This window comes from Puccinia triticina, chromosome 1A (genome assembly GCF_026914185.1).
Source record: "Puccinia triticina chromosome 1A, complete sequence".
Lineage (NCBI taxonomy): Eukaryota > Fungi > Basidiomycota > Pucciniomycetes > Pucciniales > Pucciniaceae > Puccinia > Puccinia triticina.
The window spans coordinates 6,100,501-6,117,428 of record NC_070558.1 but is presented as its reverse complement, the minus strand read 5'-3'; the positions used below and the strand labels follow the sequence as shown (position 1 = coordinate 6,117,428).

The 16,928-nt window shown below is 46.9% G+C and overlaps 4 protein-coding genes across 4 annotated transcripts; 2 read left to right on the top strand and 2 right to left on the bottom strand.

Annotated features, from left to right (window-relative positions):
* Positions 1 to 7,075: 7,075 nt before the first annotated feature.
* Positions 7,076 to 9,960, bottom strand: PtA15_1A685 (uncharacterized protein; the record flags this gene model as incomplete). Its single annotated transcript, XM_053165738.1, has 9 exons — positions 7,076 to 7,978; positions 8,049 to 8,228; positions 8,309 to 8,615; positions 8,680 to 8,756; positions 8,831 to 9,179; positions 9,266 to 9,466; positions 9,557 to 9,649; positions 9,735 to 9,747; positions 9,876 to 9,960. The coding sequence occupies 9 exons, from the start codon at positions 9,958 to 9,960 to the stop codon at positions 7,076 to 7,078; spliced, it is 2,208 nt and encodes a 735-aa protein (XP_053016900.1).
* A 1,526-nt stretch (positions 9,961 to 11,486) lies between these two features.
* On the top strand, positions 11,487 to 13,342 carry PtA15_1A684 (uncharacterized protein; the record flags this gene model as incomplete). The annotated part of the gene is made up of 3 exons (XM_053165737.1): positions 11,487 to 11,520; positions 11,619 to 12,804; positions 13,210 to 13,342. 3 exons carry the CDS (start codon positions 11,487 to 11,489, stop codon positions 13,340 to 13,342), a joined length of 1,353 nt encoding a protein of 450 aa, XP_053016899.1.
* A 203-nt stretch (positions 13,343 to 13,545) lies between these two features.
* On the top strand, positions 13,546 to 15,694 carry PtA15_1A683 (uncharacterized protein; the record flags this gene model as incomplete). The annotated part of the gene is made up of 6 exons (XM_053165736.1): positions 13,546 to 13,629; positions 13,695 to 14,231; positions 14,300 to 14,439; positions 14,525 to 14,579; positions 14,642 to 15,187; positions 15,272 to 15,694. 6 exons carry the CDS (start codon positions 13,546 to 13,548, stop codon positions 15,692 to 15,694), a joined length of 1,785 nt encoding a protein of 594 aa, XP_053016898.1.
* A 295-nt stretch (positions 15,695 to 15,989) lies between these two features.
* Positions 15,990 to 16,690, bottom strand: PtA15_1A682 (uncharacterized protein; the record flags this gene model as incomplete). The annotated part of the gene is made up of 2 exons (XM_053165735.1): positions 15,990 to 16,171; positions 16,246 to 16,690. The coding sequence occupies 2 exons, from the start codon at positions 16,688 to 16,690 to the stop codon at positions 15,990 to 15,992; spliced, it is 627 nt and encodes a 208-aa protein (XP_053016897.1).
* Positions 16,691 to 16,928: the final 238 nt, after the last annotated feature.

The window sequence follows — 16,928 nt, the reverse complement described above, 5'->3', positions numbered from 1 at the left end:
AAGAAACTACCAAATTAGTGATATTTGGCGACTGATCACATTGTGGCTGCTACATTTGGGGGTTTTGTGGTCATTCAAGGTACACAATGCATCTTCAGGGGCATGTGATAATTTTGGTACCAATATCATGGAAGAACTCCCACGCTGCGCTGAGATATAGTGGCAGAAACACCAAGAAACTACCAAATTAGTGATATTTGGCAACTGATCACATGGTGGCTGCTACATTTGGGGGTTTTGTGGTCATCCAAGGTACTCAATGAATGTTTGAGGGCATGTGATCATTTTGGTACAAATACTATTGAAGAAATCCAACGCTGTGCTGAGATATAGTGGCAGAAACATCAAGAAACTACCAAATTAGTGATATTTGGCAACTGATCACATTGTGGCTGCTACATTTGGGGGTTCTGTGGTCATTCAAGGTACACAATGAATCTTCAGGGGCTTTTGATAATTTTGGTACCAATATCATGGAAGAACTCCCACGCGGGGCTGAGATATAGTGGCAGAAACATCAAGAAACTACCAAATTAGTGATATTTGGCAACTGATCACATGGTGGCTGCTACATTTGGGGGTTTTGTGGTCATCCAAGATACTCAATGAATGTTTGAGGGCATGTGATCATTTTGGTACTAATATCATGGAAGAACTCCCATGCTGCACTGAGATATAGTGGGTGAAACACCAAGAAACTACCAAATTAGTGATATTTGGCAACTGATCACAGTGTCGCTGCTACATTTGGGGGTTTTGTGGTCATTCAAGGTACACAATGTATCTTCAGCGGTGATTGATCATTTTGGTACCAATATCATGGAAGAACTCTCACGCTGTGCTTAGATATAGTGGCAGAAACACCAAGAAACTACCAAATTAGTGATATTTGTCAACTGATCACATGCTGGCTGCTACATTTGGAAGTTTTGTGGTCATCCAAGATACTCAATGAATTTTTGAGGGCATGTGACCATTTTGGTACCAATATCATGGAAGAACTCCCATGCTGCACTGAGATATAGTGGCCGAAACACCAAGAAACTACCAAATTAGTGACATTTGGCAACTGATCACACTGTCGCTGCTACATTTGGGGGTTTTGTGGTCAATCAAGGTACACAATGAATCTTCAGGGATGAATAATCATTTTGGTTCCAATATCATGGAAGAACTCCCATGCTGCGCTGAGATATAGTGGCAGAAACACCAAGAAACTACCAAATTAGTGATATTTGGCAACTGATCACATTGTGGCTGCTACAACTGGGGTTTTGTGGTCATCCAAGGTACACAATGAATCTTCAGCGGGGATTCATCATTTTGGTACCAATATCATGGAAGAACTCCTACGATGTGCTGAGATATAGTGGCAGAAACACCAAGAAACTACCAAATTAGTGATATTTGGCAACTGATCACAGTGTCCCTGCTATATTTGGGGGTTTTGTGGTCATTCAAGGTACACAATGAATCTTCAGCAGGGAATAATCATTTTGGCACCAACATCATGGAACAACTCCCACGCTGTGCTGAGATATAGTGGCCGAAACACCAAGAAACTACCAAATTAGTGATATTTGTCAACTGATCAGATTGTGGCTGCTACATTTGGGGGTTTTGTGGTCATCCAATTTTGGGGTTTTGTGGTCATCCAAGATACTCAATGGATGTTTGAGGGCATTTGATCATTTTCGTACCAATATCATGGAAGAACTCCTATGCTGCGCTGAGATATAGTGGCAGAAACACCAAGAAACTACCAAATTAGTGATATTTGGCAAATGATCACATTGTGGCTCTACATTTGGGGGTTTTGTGGTCATCCAAGGTACCAATGAATCTTTGAAGGCATTGGATCATTTTGGTACCAGTATCATGGAAGAACTCCCATGCTGGGCGGAGATATCGTGGCAGAAACACCAAGAAACTACCAAATTAGTGATATTTGGCAACTGATCACTTTTTAGCTGCTACATTTGCGGTTTTTGTGGTCATTCAAGGTACACAATAAATCTTCAGGGGCATGTGATAGTTTTCGTACCAATATCATGGAAGAAATCCCACGCTGCGCTGGGATTTAGTGGCAGAAACACCAAGAAACTACCAAATTAGTAATATTTTGCACCTGATCACAGTGTGGCTGCTACATTTGGGGTTATTGTGGCCTTTCAAGGTACACAATTAATCTTCAGGGGCATGTGATCTTTTTTTTACCAATATCATGGAAGAACTCCCATGCTGCGCTGAGATATACTAGTGGCAGAAACACCAAATTAGTGATATTTGGCAACTGATCACATTGTGGCTGCTACATTGAGGGGTTTTGTGTGATAATTTTGGTACCAATATCATGGACGAACTCCCACGCGGGGCTGAGATATAGTGGCAGAAATATCAAGAAACTACCAAATTAGTGATATTTGGCAACTGATCACATGGTGGCTGCTACATTTGGGGGTTTTGTGGTCATCCAAGATACTCAATGAATGTTTGAGGGCATGTGATCATTGTGGTACCAATATCATGGAAGAACTCCCATGCTGCACTGAGATATAGTGGCTGAAACACCAAGAAACTACCAAATTAGTGACATTTGGCAACTGATCACACTGTCGCTGCTACATCTGGGGGTTTTGTGGTCATTCAAGGTTCACAATGAATCTTCAGGGGTGAATAATCATTTTGGTACCAATATCATGGAAGAACTCCCATGCTGCGCTGAGATATAGTGGCAGCAACACCAAGAAACTACCAAATTAGTGATATTTGGCAACTGATCACATTGTGGCTGCTACAACTGGGGTTTTGTGGTCATCCAAGGTACATAATAAATCTTCAGGGGTGATTAATCAATTTGGTACCAATATCATGGAAGAACTCCTACGCTGTGCTGAGATATAGTGGCGGAAACAACAAGAAACTACCAAATTAGTGATATTTGGCAACTGATCACAGTGTCGCTGCTACATTTGGGGGTTTTGTGGTCATTCAAGGTACACAATGAATGTTTGAGGGCATGTGATCATTTTGGTACCAATATCATGGAAGAACTCCCATGCTGCACTGAGATATAGTGGCTGAAACACCAAGAAACTACCAAATTAGTGACATTTGGCAACTGATCACACTGTCGCTGCTACATTTGGGGGTTTTGTGGTCATTCAAGGTTCACAATGAATCTTCAGGGGTGAATAATCATCTTGGTACCAATATCATGGAAGAACTCCCATGCTGCGCTGAGATATAGTGGCAGAAACACCAAGAAACTACCAAATTAGTGATATTTGGCAACTGATCACATTGTGGCTGCTACAACTGGGGTTTTGTGGTCATCCAAGGTACATAATAAATCTTCAGCGGGGATTCATCATTTTGGTACCAATATCATGGAAGAACTCCTACGATGTGCTGAGATATAGTGGCAGAAACACCAAGAAACTACCAAATTAGTGATATTTGGCAACTGATCACAGTGTCCCTGCTACATTTGGGGGTTTTGTGGTCATTCAAGGTACACAATGAATCTTCAGCGGGGATTAATCATTTTGGTACCAATATCATGGAAAAGCTCCCACGCTGTGCTGAGATATAGTGGTGGAAACACCAAGAAACTACCAAATGAATGATATTTGTCAACTGATCAGATTGTGGCTGCTACATTTGGGGGTTTTGTGGTCATCCAATTTGGGGGTTTACTGGTCATCCAAGATACTCAATGGATGTTTGAGGGCATTTGATCATTTTGGTACCAATATCATGGAAGAACTCCTATGCTGCGCTGAGATACAGTGGCAGAAACACCAAGAAATTACCAAATTGGTGATATTTGGCAAATGATCACATTGTGGCTCTACATTTGGGGGTTTTGTGGTCATCCAAGGTACTCAATGAATCTTTGAAGGCATTGGGCCATTTTGGTACCAGTATAATGGAAGAACTCCCACGCTGTGCTGAGATATAGTGGCAGAAACATCAAGAAACTACCAAATTAGTGTTATTTGTCAACTGATCACATTGTGGCTGCTACATTTGGGGGTTTTGTGATCATTCAAGGTACACAATGAATCTTCAGGGGCATGTGATAATTTTGGTACCAATATCATGGAAGAACTCCCACGCGGGGCTGAGATATACTGGCAGAAACACCAAGCAACTACCAAATTAGTGATATTTGGCAACTGAACACATTGTGGCTGCTACATTTGGGGGTTTTGTGGTCACCCAAGGGCCTCAATAAATGTTTGAGGGCGTGTGATCATTTTGTTACCAATATCATGGAAGAACTCCCATGCTGTGCTGAGATATAGTGGCAGAAACACCAAGAAACTACCAAATTAGTGATATTTTGCGGCTGATCACAGTGTGGGTCCTACATTTGGGGGTATTGTAGTCATACAAGGTACTCAATGAATTTTTGAGGGCATTTGATCATTTTGGTACCAATATCATGGAAGAACTCCCATGCTGCGCTGAGATATGGTGGCAGAAACACCAAGAAACAACCAAATTAGTGATATTTGGCAACTGATCACTTTTTAGCTGCTACATTTGGGGATTTTGTGGTCATTCAAGGTACACAATCAATTTCTGAGGGCATGTGATCATTTTGGTACCAATATCATGGAAGAACTCCCATGCTGCACTGAGATATAGTGGCAGAAACACAAAGGAACTACCAAATTAGTGATATTTTGCAACTGATCACAGTGTGGCTGCTACATTTGGGGGTATTTTGGTCATTAAAGGTACACAATGAATCTTCAGGGGCATGTGATCATTTTGTTACCAATATCATGGAAGAACTCCCATGCTGCGCTGAGATATAGTGGCAGAAACACCAAATTAGTGATATTTGGCAACTGATCACATTGTGGCTGCTACATTTGGGGGTTTTGTGGTCACAAAAGGTACTCAATGAACGTTTGAGGGCATGTGAACATTTTGGTACCAATATCATGGAAGAAATCCCATGCGGTGATGAGATATAGTGGCGGCAACACCAAGAAACTACCAAATTAATGATATTTGGGAACCGATCACTTTGTAGTTGCTACATTTGGGGTTTTTGTGGTCATTAAAGGTACACAATGTATTTCTGAGGGCATGTGATCATTTTGGTACCAATATCATGGGAGAACTCCCATGCTGCACTGAGACATAGTGGCAGAAACACGAAGGAACTACCAAATTAGTGATATTTTGCAACTGATCACAGTGTGGCTGCTACATTTGGGGGTATTGTGGTCATTCAAGGTACACAATGAATCTTGAGGGGCATGTGATCATTTTGTTACCAATATCATGGAAGAACTCCCATGGTGCGCTGAGATATAGTGGCAGAAACACCAAATTAGTGATATTTGGCAACTGATCACATTGTGGCTGCTACATTTGGGGGTTTTGTGGTCACACAAGGTACTCAATGAATGTTTGAGGGCATGTGATCATTTTGGTACCAATATCATGGAAGAACTCCCATGCTGTGATGAGATATAGTGGCAGAAACACCAAGAAACTACCAAATTAGTGATATTTTGCAACTGATCACATTGTGCCTGCTACAATTGGGGGTTTTGTGGTCATTGGAGGTACTCAATCAATCTTTGAGGGCATTTGATCATCTTGGTACCAATATCATGGAAGAACTCCCATGCTGCGCTGAGATATAGTGGCAGAAACACCAAGAAACTACCAAATTAGTGAGATATGGCAACTGGTCACATCCTGGCTGCTACATTTGGAGGTTTTGTGGTCATTCAAGGTACACAATGAATCCTTGGTGGCTATTGATCATTATGATACCAATATCATGGAACAACTTCCAGGCTGTGTTGAGATATAGTGGCAGCAACACCAAGAAACTACCAAATTAGTGACATTTGGCAACTGATCAGATTGTAGCTGCTACATTTGGGTTATGTGGTAATTTAAGGTACAAAATGAATCCTTGGGGGCTATTGATCATTTTGATACCAATATCATGGAAGAACTCCCACGCTGTGTTGAGATATAGTGGCAGAAAGGGCCAGAAACTACCAAATTAGTGATATTTGGGAACTGATCACATTGTTGCTGCTGCATAATGGATGCGACCCCAAATAAATTATATTTTAAAATATTTCTGGGTTTTATATGCAGAAAAATTGTCCGATGAAATTTTATGTGGAAATATTCCTCATTAATCTGTGGTTGATAACAAAAGTAGATAAAAAAAAGAACCTGACAAAAATATGCTAAACCATGGTAAACTAATTTCAAAAAGGCCTTCTATGCATGTAGCACTTCAAGTATGATATGCAATATCTTGAGCAAGTTCAACCAGCCAAATTAAAAATGTGTGCAGGATGGTATCATGAGAGAGTCCAGGGGTCAATGTTTTTCCTCTTTTGAAAAAAAAGTCGATTTGGAGACTTCTGATAACATCAATTGTTGAAATAAAAAAAAAAAAGAAAAAAAATTTGAGACCCCTCAGCTACCCTGGATTAATCCTCAAACTTGCAACGTCTTTTTTTCAGGAAGAATTGAGTGGTGTATGTAGAAATTTATGAATGTTATCAGGCAAAAGAAAAAAAAAATTCCTGTGGCTTGAAGCTAACACAGGCAGAAGGAGAGAGATTATAGAATAGTATCAAGGAGACATGGAAAACAGACAAAGGTATCAAGAGGAATAATAAAAAAAAAAATTGATCAACATGAATTGATCAATATACGCTATATTGATCAATATACGACATCGCAAATTCATCCATCTTGGTAGTGAGGAGGATTGGAAAGGAGCTGCGGATCAATTGTCCGCAAATCTTCATTGTTGCCGAGAAAGTTGGCTAGTATTTGATGCGCATGAGTCAATAAGGAATGATCGTCAGCGAAGCGAACTGTGGTTTTCTCATTTTTTCGACGAATTGGAACAATCGGACGAATGATATTAAGGCGGGAAACAGCGGCCAATAAATCATCAACGTTGGAATCTTGAGGAGCGATGAATGTGGGGGAAGTGGGTGGAGAAGGAAAGTTGCATTGATAGGCTTGCAATCGTGCTCTTTGAGCAGACTTACTTTTAGCCTGTTTACCCTCACCCCAATGAGGCTGCTGAGGCGCAGGAAAAAGAGGGACGGGGTTGGGTTGCTGTGGCTGGGGAAAAAGAGTTGCCTTTGTCTTTATGGCAGACTGGGCTGGGACCAGGGCGGGATTGGATGCCAAGGCTGACTTGAGGTGGTGGTATCGCCTTTGGATCCCAGAAGGAAGTCGAGGCACTCGGCGGCATGAATGGGTTATTTGTGGTGGGCTGGGAAATTGTTGGCTTGAAGGGAGTGGCAGTCAACAGTGAGGACTGACCGGACAGACTGAGCTGTGAGTTCATACTGAACTGACTCGGCTGCGAGAAATGGCCAAAATGACTGGGCTGAGCTGCTGGCGCTGACTGGCCGAATCGACAGGATGGCGGTGGCGGGGGTGGTGCCGCAGAATGGGCGTAGAGACTAGGTTTAGGCTGAGTTGTTGACGCTGACTGGCCGAATTGACTTGATATTGGTGGCTGCACGGGTGGTGCCGCGGACTGGGCGAAGTGACTACGTTGAGCTGTTGTCACTGACTGGCCAAATTGACTGGATAGCGGTGGCGGCGCAGGTGAGAGCCCTGCAAACTGAGGTGTTGGCGCTGAGAATTGACTCGATGGCGGCGGCGCTGCGATGAGACTGGGATGAGGAGCCGAGACTGACTGGCCCAATCTACTGGGTGGTGGTGGCGGCAGCCGCTTTTCTTGAGTAGGGGCCGGCGCGGTTTCCTGGTTACTGGATGGACAAGAGAAGTTGAATGTGCAGCTTGAATCTTTCGGTGGAGCCGATATTGGCGCCTGATTGCTGGGTTGAGTTGACGTGAGATATGATTGGGTAACGGGATTCCAATACTGTGAGTAGTCGAAAGGCTTTGGGCCACTTGACTCCCCTTGCTTTTGGCTGCCTGTGGCTCCTGCGGTCTAGGCGCAGAGGTCAAACAAGGCCGTTAGTGTGAATAGAAGAGAATCTCAAGTGTGATGTATCACTCACTTCAAATCTCTGAGGAGTATGATCAAAATGTGTCGACAAGGGTTTGTATCCATTAAAAGCCGGGGTTGAATTGGACTGGAATGTGTTGGCAGGATTGTCAGTCGGATATCCGTAGGAAGGTGCTACATTAGACTGATAACCGTAGGTTGGCGCTACATTGGGCTGGGCCGGGGAATTGGACTAGAAGGAGTAGGAATTTGGCTGGTAGGAGTAGGAAGCTGACACTGCCGGGGAATTGGGCTGGTAGCAGTCCGAATTACGGCGTTGGGTTTCCGCAGGAGAGGAACAGAACGGAACTGGGGCGGGGGTAAAACACCATTCATGAGACCGATCTTGATCACCTGGTTGATTAAGACCCGGGGTGGTATAGAATTGGTTTCCTGCCTGGAGTTGAACGTACCTCCGGCGCTTGGGACACGGGTTATATGGATTTGATGGCGGGAGATCTTGCTCTGATCAATTATTACTGTCCGGCAGTAGCTGCAAGAAAGGTGAAATCTTTGGCCGGGAATAAGAATTTGTGTCCTGTCGTCCCTCTTTGGCGTAGCAGAGGTCATCAGGGGGGCGCTGATTTGGAGCAGGGTAATAAAACGAGGACGGTGATGGGACTTGGCCAGAACGTGTGATATACCGAGGTTGATCCTTATAACGCTCGTTGACGGTAGATACAATTTCTTCAATGCGTTCCCTGTTGGTCTTCTTTTTTGGCTTTCAGGGAGAAAAAAAAGGTCAGTACCGCTATGTTAGAGATGAAAAGAAACAAAGAAACATAAGTAGCTTACTTTTTTAACAATGAGCGCAGATTTTAACTTTGTTTGACTGCGGGGCCGGCCGTGAGTTACCTTAGTCGTAGCGCGCTTCTGGGGGGGCTTCCTCTTTCCTTTAGCGGTCGCTTTGCCTTTCCTGGAGGCTCTGTTGTTGTCCAACTCAGACACGCTGGACTGACAGTTGGCGGTTGCTTTGCCCTTCCAGGAGGCCCTGTTGTTGTTTGACTCAGACACGCTGGACTGAAAGTCGGACATGTTGTTTGATTGTGACGATTCTTGGGATAATTCTTTGGATAATGATGATGAATCGTCATGCAAGGATTCTTTGGAGGTTCCATCATCGTTGTATCTCGTGGGCTGGGATCTTGCAAACGTCACTTGCCGTTTGATTGTGGGAATCATTGATTGAACTCGTGCTTTTTTGTTGGGCAACCAACTTCAAGAATGGACCCGTTGGGGAGCGGGTGATCGGGATCGATTTTGAGAATAAGATTGCCTGGGGGAGGTTTTACGCTTTGATGGTCTTGCCGGGGATTGTCCGCGAGTTGCCGGGGATCGTCTGCGAGTTGCCAGGGATCGTCCACGAGTAGAGGCTTGGGGAGAAGGCGAGACCAGCTGGGGCTTGGAATTTCCTTTTTGGGATCTGCCGCGCTGAGGAGACGGTGAGACAGACACGCTGAGATTGATGCGCTTGGATGTTTTTGACGGAGTTCTTGCCGGTGATCTAGCAGCAGACCTCACTGGAGCAGCCCTGGCCGATGGTCTAGCTGGGGATGGCGGGGGATCAAGCTTTCCTTGCCGGCGGTTGGGCTGATTTTGGCTGCGGCGGAGGATCTTTTATTGGGGGTGGAGAGGGCGTGTCAGGGATTCTCGGGGCCGAACGGCCAGGTGACCTTGCTGGCCGGTTAGGCGATCTTACCGACAACGGCGTGCTTTCCATTGAAGTGAGAGATGAGGTTGGTGATTCAGGGGGCTCCTCTGCTTGACGAGATTCTGGAGCCAGGAAAGAACTAAATGTTTAGGTGTGGAAAACCCTGGAGTGAGAAAATAAATAACTTACTAAGCATAGCCACGTAGTTGTTGGCAATGTCGCGTATGGGATCAATCTTGAGTTTCGATGGAAGTACATGATCGGGGTTGACCATTGTGATGAATGCTACAAGGTCACTTTGACGGTTTCTACGATTGTAGGGGTCAAATTCTGTGGATGGGGCGGGAGGTTGGCGCTTCTTGGGCTTGGGCTTTGTCATGGTTATTGGGCTGCGGCGTGGATGGCGGAGACAAAGCAAATGGGGGTGGTGTGGTGAAAAAACGCGGACTTGGAAGGTGGACAGCTGGATGCAGACTTGGACTCGGAGGCTGGACGGCGGGATAGGTCTGGACTTCAAGAGCTCGCATTCAGGGACTTGGAGACGGACGAGAAGACCGTTGCGGTCCTTTGATGATGGGCTGGATTGTTTGGAGGTCAGAGGTCAGCGTACGTATAACCTGCCCTTTGGAGCTAGAATCAGCTTTGGAGAGATAAGGCCGAGAAGACCATGGCGGGCCATTGATGTTTTGCTGGCTTGTTTGGCGGTCAGCGTATATACAACCTGAAGTTAGTTTGGCTTTCCTTTTTCTTATGAGTGGGAGCTAGAATCTTGAGAGAGAGACGTTTGGAGGTCAGCGTACGTAAATATAACCTGCCTTGCGCTGGTGATAGAATCGCCGAGGAGACCGTTTGAATCCTTTGATGATTGGCTGGCTTGGAGGTCAGCGTAAACATGACCCAAAGTAGTTTTCCCGCTTTCCTTTCTATTTATTTAGATAAAGAAGCTAGAAAGTCCTTGACATTTTAGATAAACATAGAAAGTCCTATTGATGATAATCAATCATACGTCATAACTCAAATGCGGCCGATCACGCATGCATACCACTCACAACTATGTATGTATTTACATATTTACTTTCAGTGGAGTCAGGTGTGACCGTTTGAAAATCTGAACCTTACATATGTGACCACTGTAAAATCCGCTTGTTTGTCTTTGTCTTGTGCGACCAGCCACCACCAGCCGCCAGCCTTCCAGGATCCGATTGAACGCAAGTATGGTTTCAAAGGCCTCAAAGAAGAAAGACAACGAAAACGGTAGACTGGCCTTGGCGAGGACAATTGACGATTCCAACGATTCTGGCCACGTGGGCCCGCTTTCCCTTTCAACTTTTCCGACTTTGTGGTTTCTCAGACGGCCATGGATCTTTTCTCGGACGATTTGCAGGCAAGTAAATACTTCTGTCTTGTCCTGTTTCTTTGTCCACATCTCCCCTGCGCTATCGTCCTCTTCACACAGCTTGACGCTGATATCCTCACCCGACTCGAATCGCTGATAATAGCCTGGTGCTTTTTGGTTTACTACGTTTGCGCTTAATTATACAGCTTGGAGCTGTTATTTCCGTTTGCTTGCGCATTTCGATCACAGCCAACAATCCCTCTTTGCCCCGCTTACATCGGACTCAGAGCCAACAACCCGTCTGAACCCTTACCCATTTATTTACTACTTGAATCTTTGCCCGCTTTCTTACCCCGCCACCCAATAGGTATACTACTTGAATCTTATCCCTTCAATCTTTGCTCGCTTGTTTTACCCCAAATACTGCCCTTGAACCGATTAATAAATTCCTCATTTGCGTGATCATGAAGCGCCCAACCAATGAACCGACATGGCAAGGTAAGTAGTTTGCCCATTGTTGCATTTTCATCATGATCTAACTCATCAAGTTCCCAAATTGAAAATTATTTTGGCTCTTTACGCGGTGGAGTACCCAGCGCAAGCCAGTCGGAGGCATTTGGTACAGCTGTACAATACACTTGCCAGGCGCCTCGATCCAAGTGGCCACGCCCGAAGAACCTCTGTTCCCGCCAAGAATCCCTTGCCCAACAGACCCAACAAACGCAAGTGTAATCCCAGTGACACAGAACGCCAACCATGCTCTCAAGATCCCCCACAAGAATCGTCCCCCCCACCGCCATCGACAAACTCAAACATTCCGAGCGAAGATTCCCGTCCTACCCACGTAGGAAGAGTCAGGCCCACCAAGATTCAAACAAGAAAGGGCAATTTTTTTTTGCTGTACAACCAACAAGTGGAAACATCACAAACCCCCAAGTCTTCCGCTGGGCCCTCGTCGTCTCAAACCACTAGTCCTTCCACGCGGTCCTCCACATCTCGAACGCGCTCCATATCTCGAGCGTCCAGTTCCTCAGGTGGGTACTCCGTCCGGCAATCCCCTCGCCTGAGGGCAGCCCGAGAAGCGCGCTCCCCATCTCAAACGTCTCAATCAACCAGAGGGAAAGCTCAGAGCTCCCTACCCGACATCAAGGAGGAATCTGACAATGATAGTGACTTGCCGTCCGCCCGAGTGAAGATGTTCACGCAAGCCACAAGCTCATCAGCTTCGGAGTCCACCGCCCCCGACTTTTCCTCCAGGCAAACCTCCGTTGCCACTTTGGATGACAGCGGCAGTCATTCAAGCGCCGATACCGTTTGGGAGGATCCTGCCTCCAGGCAAACCTCCGTTGCCACCTTGGAGGAGATGCCCACGCAAGCCACAAGCTCATCCGCTTTGGAGTCCACGGCCACCAACTTTCCCTCTGGGCAAACCTCTGTCGCTACTTTGGACAATTTGGCTCAGTCTCCTATCAATGCCACTCCCCCGCCAGATTCCCAGCCCGGGGTTCTAGACTCCCCTACCGGTTCAAATCCAGTGCCATCTGACCGTGAAACATCCAAAGAGTCCAAAATGCCGGCCCGCCACTTGGAAGCATCCGGAGCACGGGGATTACTCCGCATGCTGGAGGGGAACCCGACTCGACCCAAGAAGACCAAGACGACCAAACAGATCTTGGAGAACCCATCACCCAGGAATCTGTACCAGTTGAATCGCAACGAGAACACTCGCCACATCGCCGTGCCTCCTACCAGGATGGAGATCGACCCGCGTCCAGACCGCCGGTACCATCTTGGAAGCGCAAGTCCGAACCCCCCTTGCAGTGGCTGGGTGAGTTTTTTGTTTGGGTTTTTCCCTCTCAGATGGCAATTTCTGACTACGATTTTCTGCAGAACCTTTGGAGCTTACTCGCACAGAGATTGAAGAGTATTTAGATCACTATGGTGTAAGGCACAGCAAAACCTTTTGGATGGCCCGGATGGTCACAAGCTACAACGTCCTACGTTCCAGTCTGCAGGACCAAGAACGGTCATCCAAGTGCCCCAAATCACCTGCTGGGGATCCGCCTCCATCCAGCACCCCCCGCCATAGGCAAATGAGAACCAGAGTGGAGGACAGTAGCAATGATAAAGATGCTGGGTTTGTATATGCGCCAGCACGGCCTAGTCCCCCTATCTCCCCCCTCTCAGCGGCCTCTTCTTCCAACTATTGACCATCACTGGCGTCCGCTCAGTCATTGCCTACATCAATTGGTGCACCTTCGACCCCTTCAACCCGTTCGATCCGTTCGACCCGCTCAACCAGAAAGTCGAGTTTCCCTGATGAGAGAGGCAGACAGAAGAGAGCCAAGAAGACAAGTACAACCCAGTCTTCCAAGAAACAAAGGAGACAGCCCAAAAAAAGTTGCAGGCGCACTCTTGCATCCTCAACCCATCAAGGCAGAGGCGAGGACTTCAATTTTGTGGCGGCTATTCCTGACGGTTCAAAGAAGAGGCGCGAGGCTGATCATTCCCCAAACCCATTCAATGCAAAAAGGTCTTGCCCCGCTCCCGACGATCCTGCTTCCTTTGTTCATCCCCAGGCCTCCACTTCCCGTCGCTTTAAACCAGGTAAATCACGGTCACATTGACTCAGCAGCTACACTGTGCACCTGTCCATTCACGATGAAGAGCAGGTTCCGCAGTTCGTCCCGCAGGAAGTAGCAGACCGGCCCAACCCTGGTGCTTCCAGGAAGAGGAAACAACCAGCGGATGACTCACGTAGCTCCGCCGTGGCGAAACGACCTCAGGGTCGTCCCCCCGCCGTTGCAAAACGACCTCAGGGTTTCCCCCCCGCCGTTGCGAAACGAACTTGGGGTCGTCCTGAGGATTCTGATGACTCGCTTCCTAATTGCCGTCAAATTTCAATCTCTCAAAGCCATAGACAACGACAGACTACCTACCGCAAGGACGAGCTTGTACAGCAGGAACCTGCGCATGCCCCTGAACCTTCCACCTCACTGAACGTGAGACATGATCCGGCTCAGTACAAATCGGATGCCGATTTGCTTGTGGCTTGCAGCACAAAAAGGCAGCAGCCTGATCATCCTTCACCCAGCCCCAAACGTCCCAAGACCAAACAACAAGATCCTCCGCGTGTTGGCTGTATCCCTAATAATGCGCAAGTTCATTGGCAAAGACAAAGCGCAGAGAGACATCGCCGCAACAGCCTCGTGATCTGTCCTTTGATCCATGACAAAGACTTGTTTGTACCCGATCCACACCCTTCATCAATTGATAGGGTTGGGAACTGGAGGAGCTCACTGCCTTGAGACCTGTTGCCTCCACCAAGATCATCACCCCCGCCCAATCGCAATCAACCCAGAACTGGCCCCTGTGCCTGCGCCAGCTCTTCCCGCGGACCTGGTTGTGCTTGCCTAGGTGCAGATTTCCTGTCTGAGTTTACCTGAGTGACCGGTCATCTCGCCGATTGTCTTGAGGCCAAGACCCTTGCGCCAAGCATCAGTCAAGCTCAGATTCCTCCAACCCGCCATTCAGCGCCTCAAGACCTCACTCTCTTGGTAAGTAGATTCTGTTTTCCTTATCTGAACTGAACAAATTACTGACTACTTCTTACATGCAGTCTCGAGTACGCACCCATGTGAAGACCCTATTTGGTAAGACTATGGCTCTGAACCAGTTCCCTCCCCCGGCAACTGACCGCGAGAAAGCCAACTGGAGGCGGGATCCGGAAAATGACTTCCCAGATGATGATGAGCAAAGCGTGGGTAGCCCCGCCAGCGACTATTCGGGCCATGATGACGCCGACCCTGGGTTTCCATACCCCAATGGCCCAGGCCATGAGAAAGCATTGGCAACCGCGCTCAGGATCATGTGGCGCTCTATGCGCCGGTGTGGTGTAGTATCATTCTGGCCTGACTTTTCACAGGGCCCTCGTGATGTCAACAACTTATTCCTCTGGGACCTGGCGCATAGTATTTTCATCAAGCTAGTCCACGCGCAGGAGTACCGGGAAATTGATCTCGAGAATTGCTCAGAGCAAAAAATCCACCAGGCAATCATGAACCATGCCAAACAATTGCAAAGAACATATCGCGAGGCAGCTTGGGATCCCCAACGGCTAGACAAGCGGGCTGTAACCAAACGTCGACAAGCAAGAACCAAACGAGTAAGTAGCTCCACTGCCTCACTCACTCTTGCCTTGTCTCTCTCCTCTCTTGTCCTTTACTAACTTTGTACGTTATTTTTGCAGGTGCGTGAAACCCAAGTTAAATTCCTTGCCAATCAGGCAAGACTAGTCCCCCTGATTCCAGTCATCAATGCCTGTACTAGCAATCCCGAAACGGACCCTGATTCCCTGGACTCTGACGACGAAAGAGAGAAGCAAGTGTTGGTTAGCCATTTACCTTGGCGCCATCCCAGGATAGGTAGGGCCGTTGATATTATTGATTGTCTGATTGAGTCAAAGCGGCAATCGGGCTCTTGTGAATACGGGGCAACCTCCCATCTACAAGTTCGGCCACGTAACCCAACAATCAGCCACCGCCCAGCTCCCTTGGGTCTATCCCACGACGTCTACTGTGACGAGTGGATCAGGACCCAGCGAATTCCCCAGTTGAATGCATTAAAAGAATTGTTGAAGGCCGCCTCAAAGAACTTGGATGATATGGTATAATAGTATAATAGCCCCAAACTGTCTAGCCCCTCAACACCTACTTTTCAATTTTCAATGTAAATAGCTCCCTTCATTTGTGAATAGTTTTATTCTCTCATTACCTTTCATTGTCAATAGTTTGTCACTGTCCATATATTATCTTCACATGTCAATATTCTCACTGATGTTGCTCCTCATTATCTCTATTCTCACCGATGTTGCTTGTGTTGTTACTCAGCCTGGATTTTTCTTTCCATGCAAGACATTCATTACCAAACAAAACTAAACACGCCACTCAGCCGTCGCCGGAAAGCGCCTAACTGGTCCAATTAGCTTTACGGTATTTTCCAAGATACTCCGGAACTACAATGATCCCCAGCTCGGCGACAAGTTGGTGGTAAACGGCTAACAGATACAATCGCCGGGGATTCCTCTCGGGATAGTCATACCGCCGGATGAACCGCCTGAGTAACCGGCTTCTACGGCGAGAAGGTGGCACTAGACATTTTTAGACCAATGAATTAGTAGGCCGCTCCCTGATCATTGCTTCCGGTGATCAAAATTTCACTCACAAAGCAAAAGGTCATTTTTGACTTGGCCAGGCTTGACTCGGCGTCTCGCAGACAGTCCTGGCTGGTTGTCAACAATTGGTTGATCTCCCGGCGTCCTTCTCTTGACGGGTAAAAGTTCCGTTAAGAGCCCTGACTCCAAGGGATTCCCCCCATTGGCCAGTCTACTATCATGCGGCAAGAAAGCGAAAAAAAGCGTCACAAATCTCATCTCGAGGGACTGATCACTTTCACCGGACTGCTGACCTTTGTCGGACTCTTCGGACTGTTCACTTTCACCGGAATGCTGGCTGTAGGAATCTTGGGACTGTTCGCCTCTGGATGTATCCAACTCTTCATCTTTGGACTGCGCACCTCCAGTGTCTTCAAGCTGTTCACCTTCGGACTGTTCCAGGTTTGGTTCCTCCAAATCTGCAGTGTTAGTGCTGGTGCTGCTATCAACATCCATCTCACGGGTGAATGGCTTGGCAACAGGCAGAGCAGACCGGGCTTTGCTAACCAATGACCAATGATCATTTTGTCCCCACATAGCACCACATAGCACCACTTCCGCGGCATGCAAGACCAAGACTCCGGCCGACAGCTAGTCTACCACTTAATCAAAGCAAAGAACAAAGGTCTTTGGATATCTATAAGTCCAGTCACCATTGTTGCCAGCAATCTGGGTTATCATCAAACTCACCAAA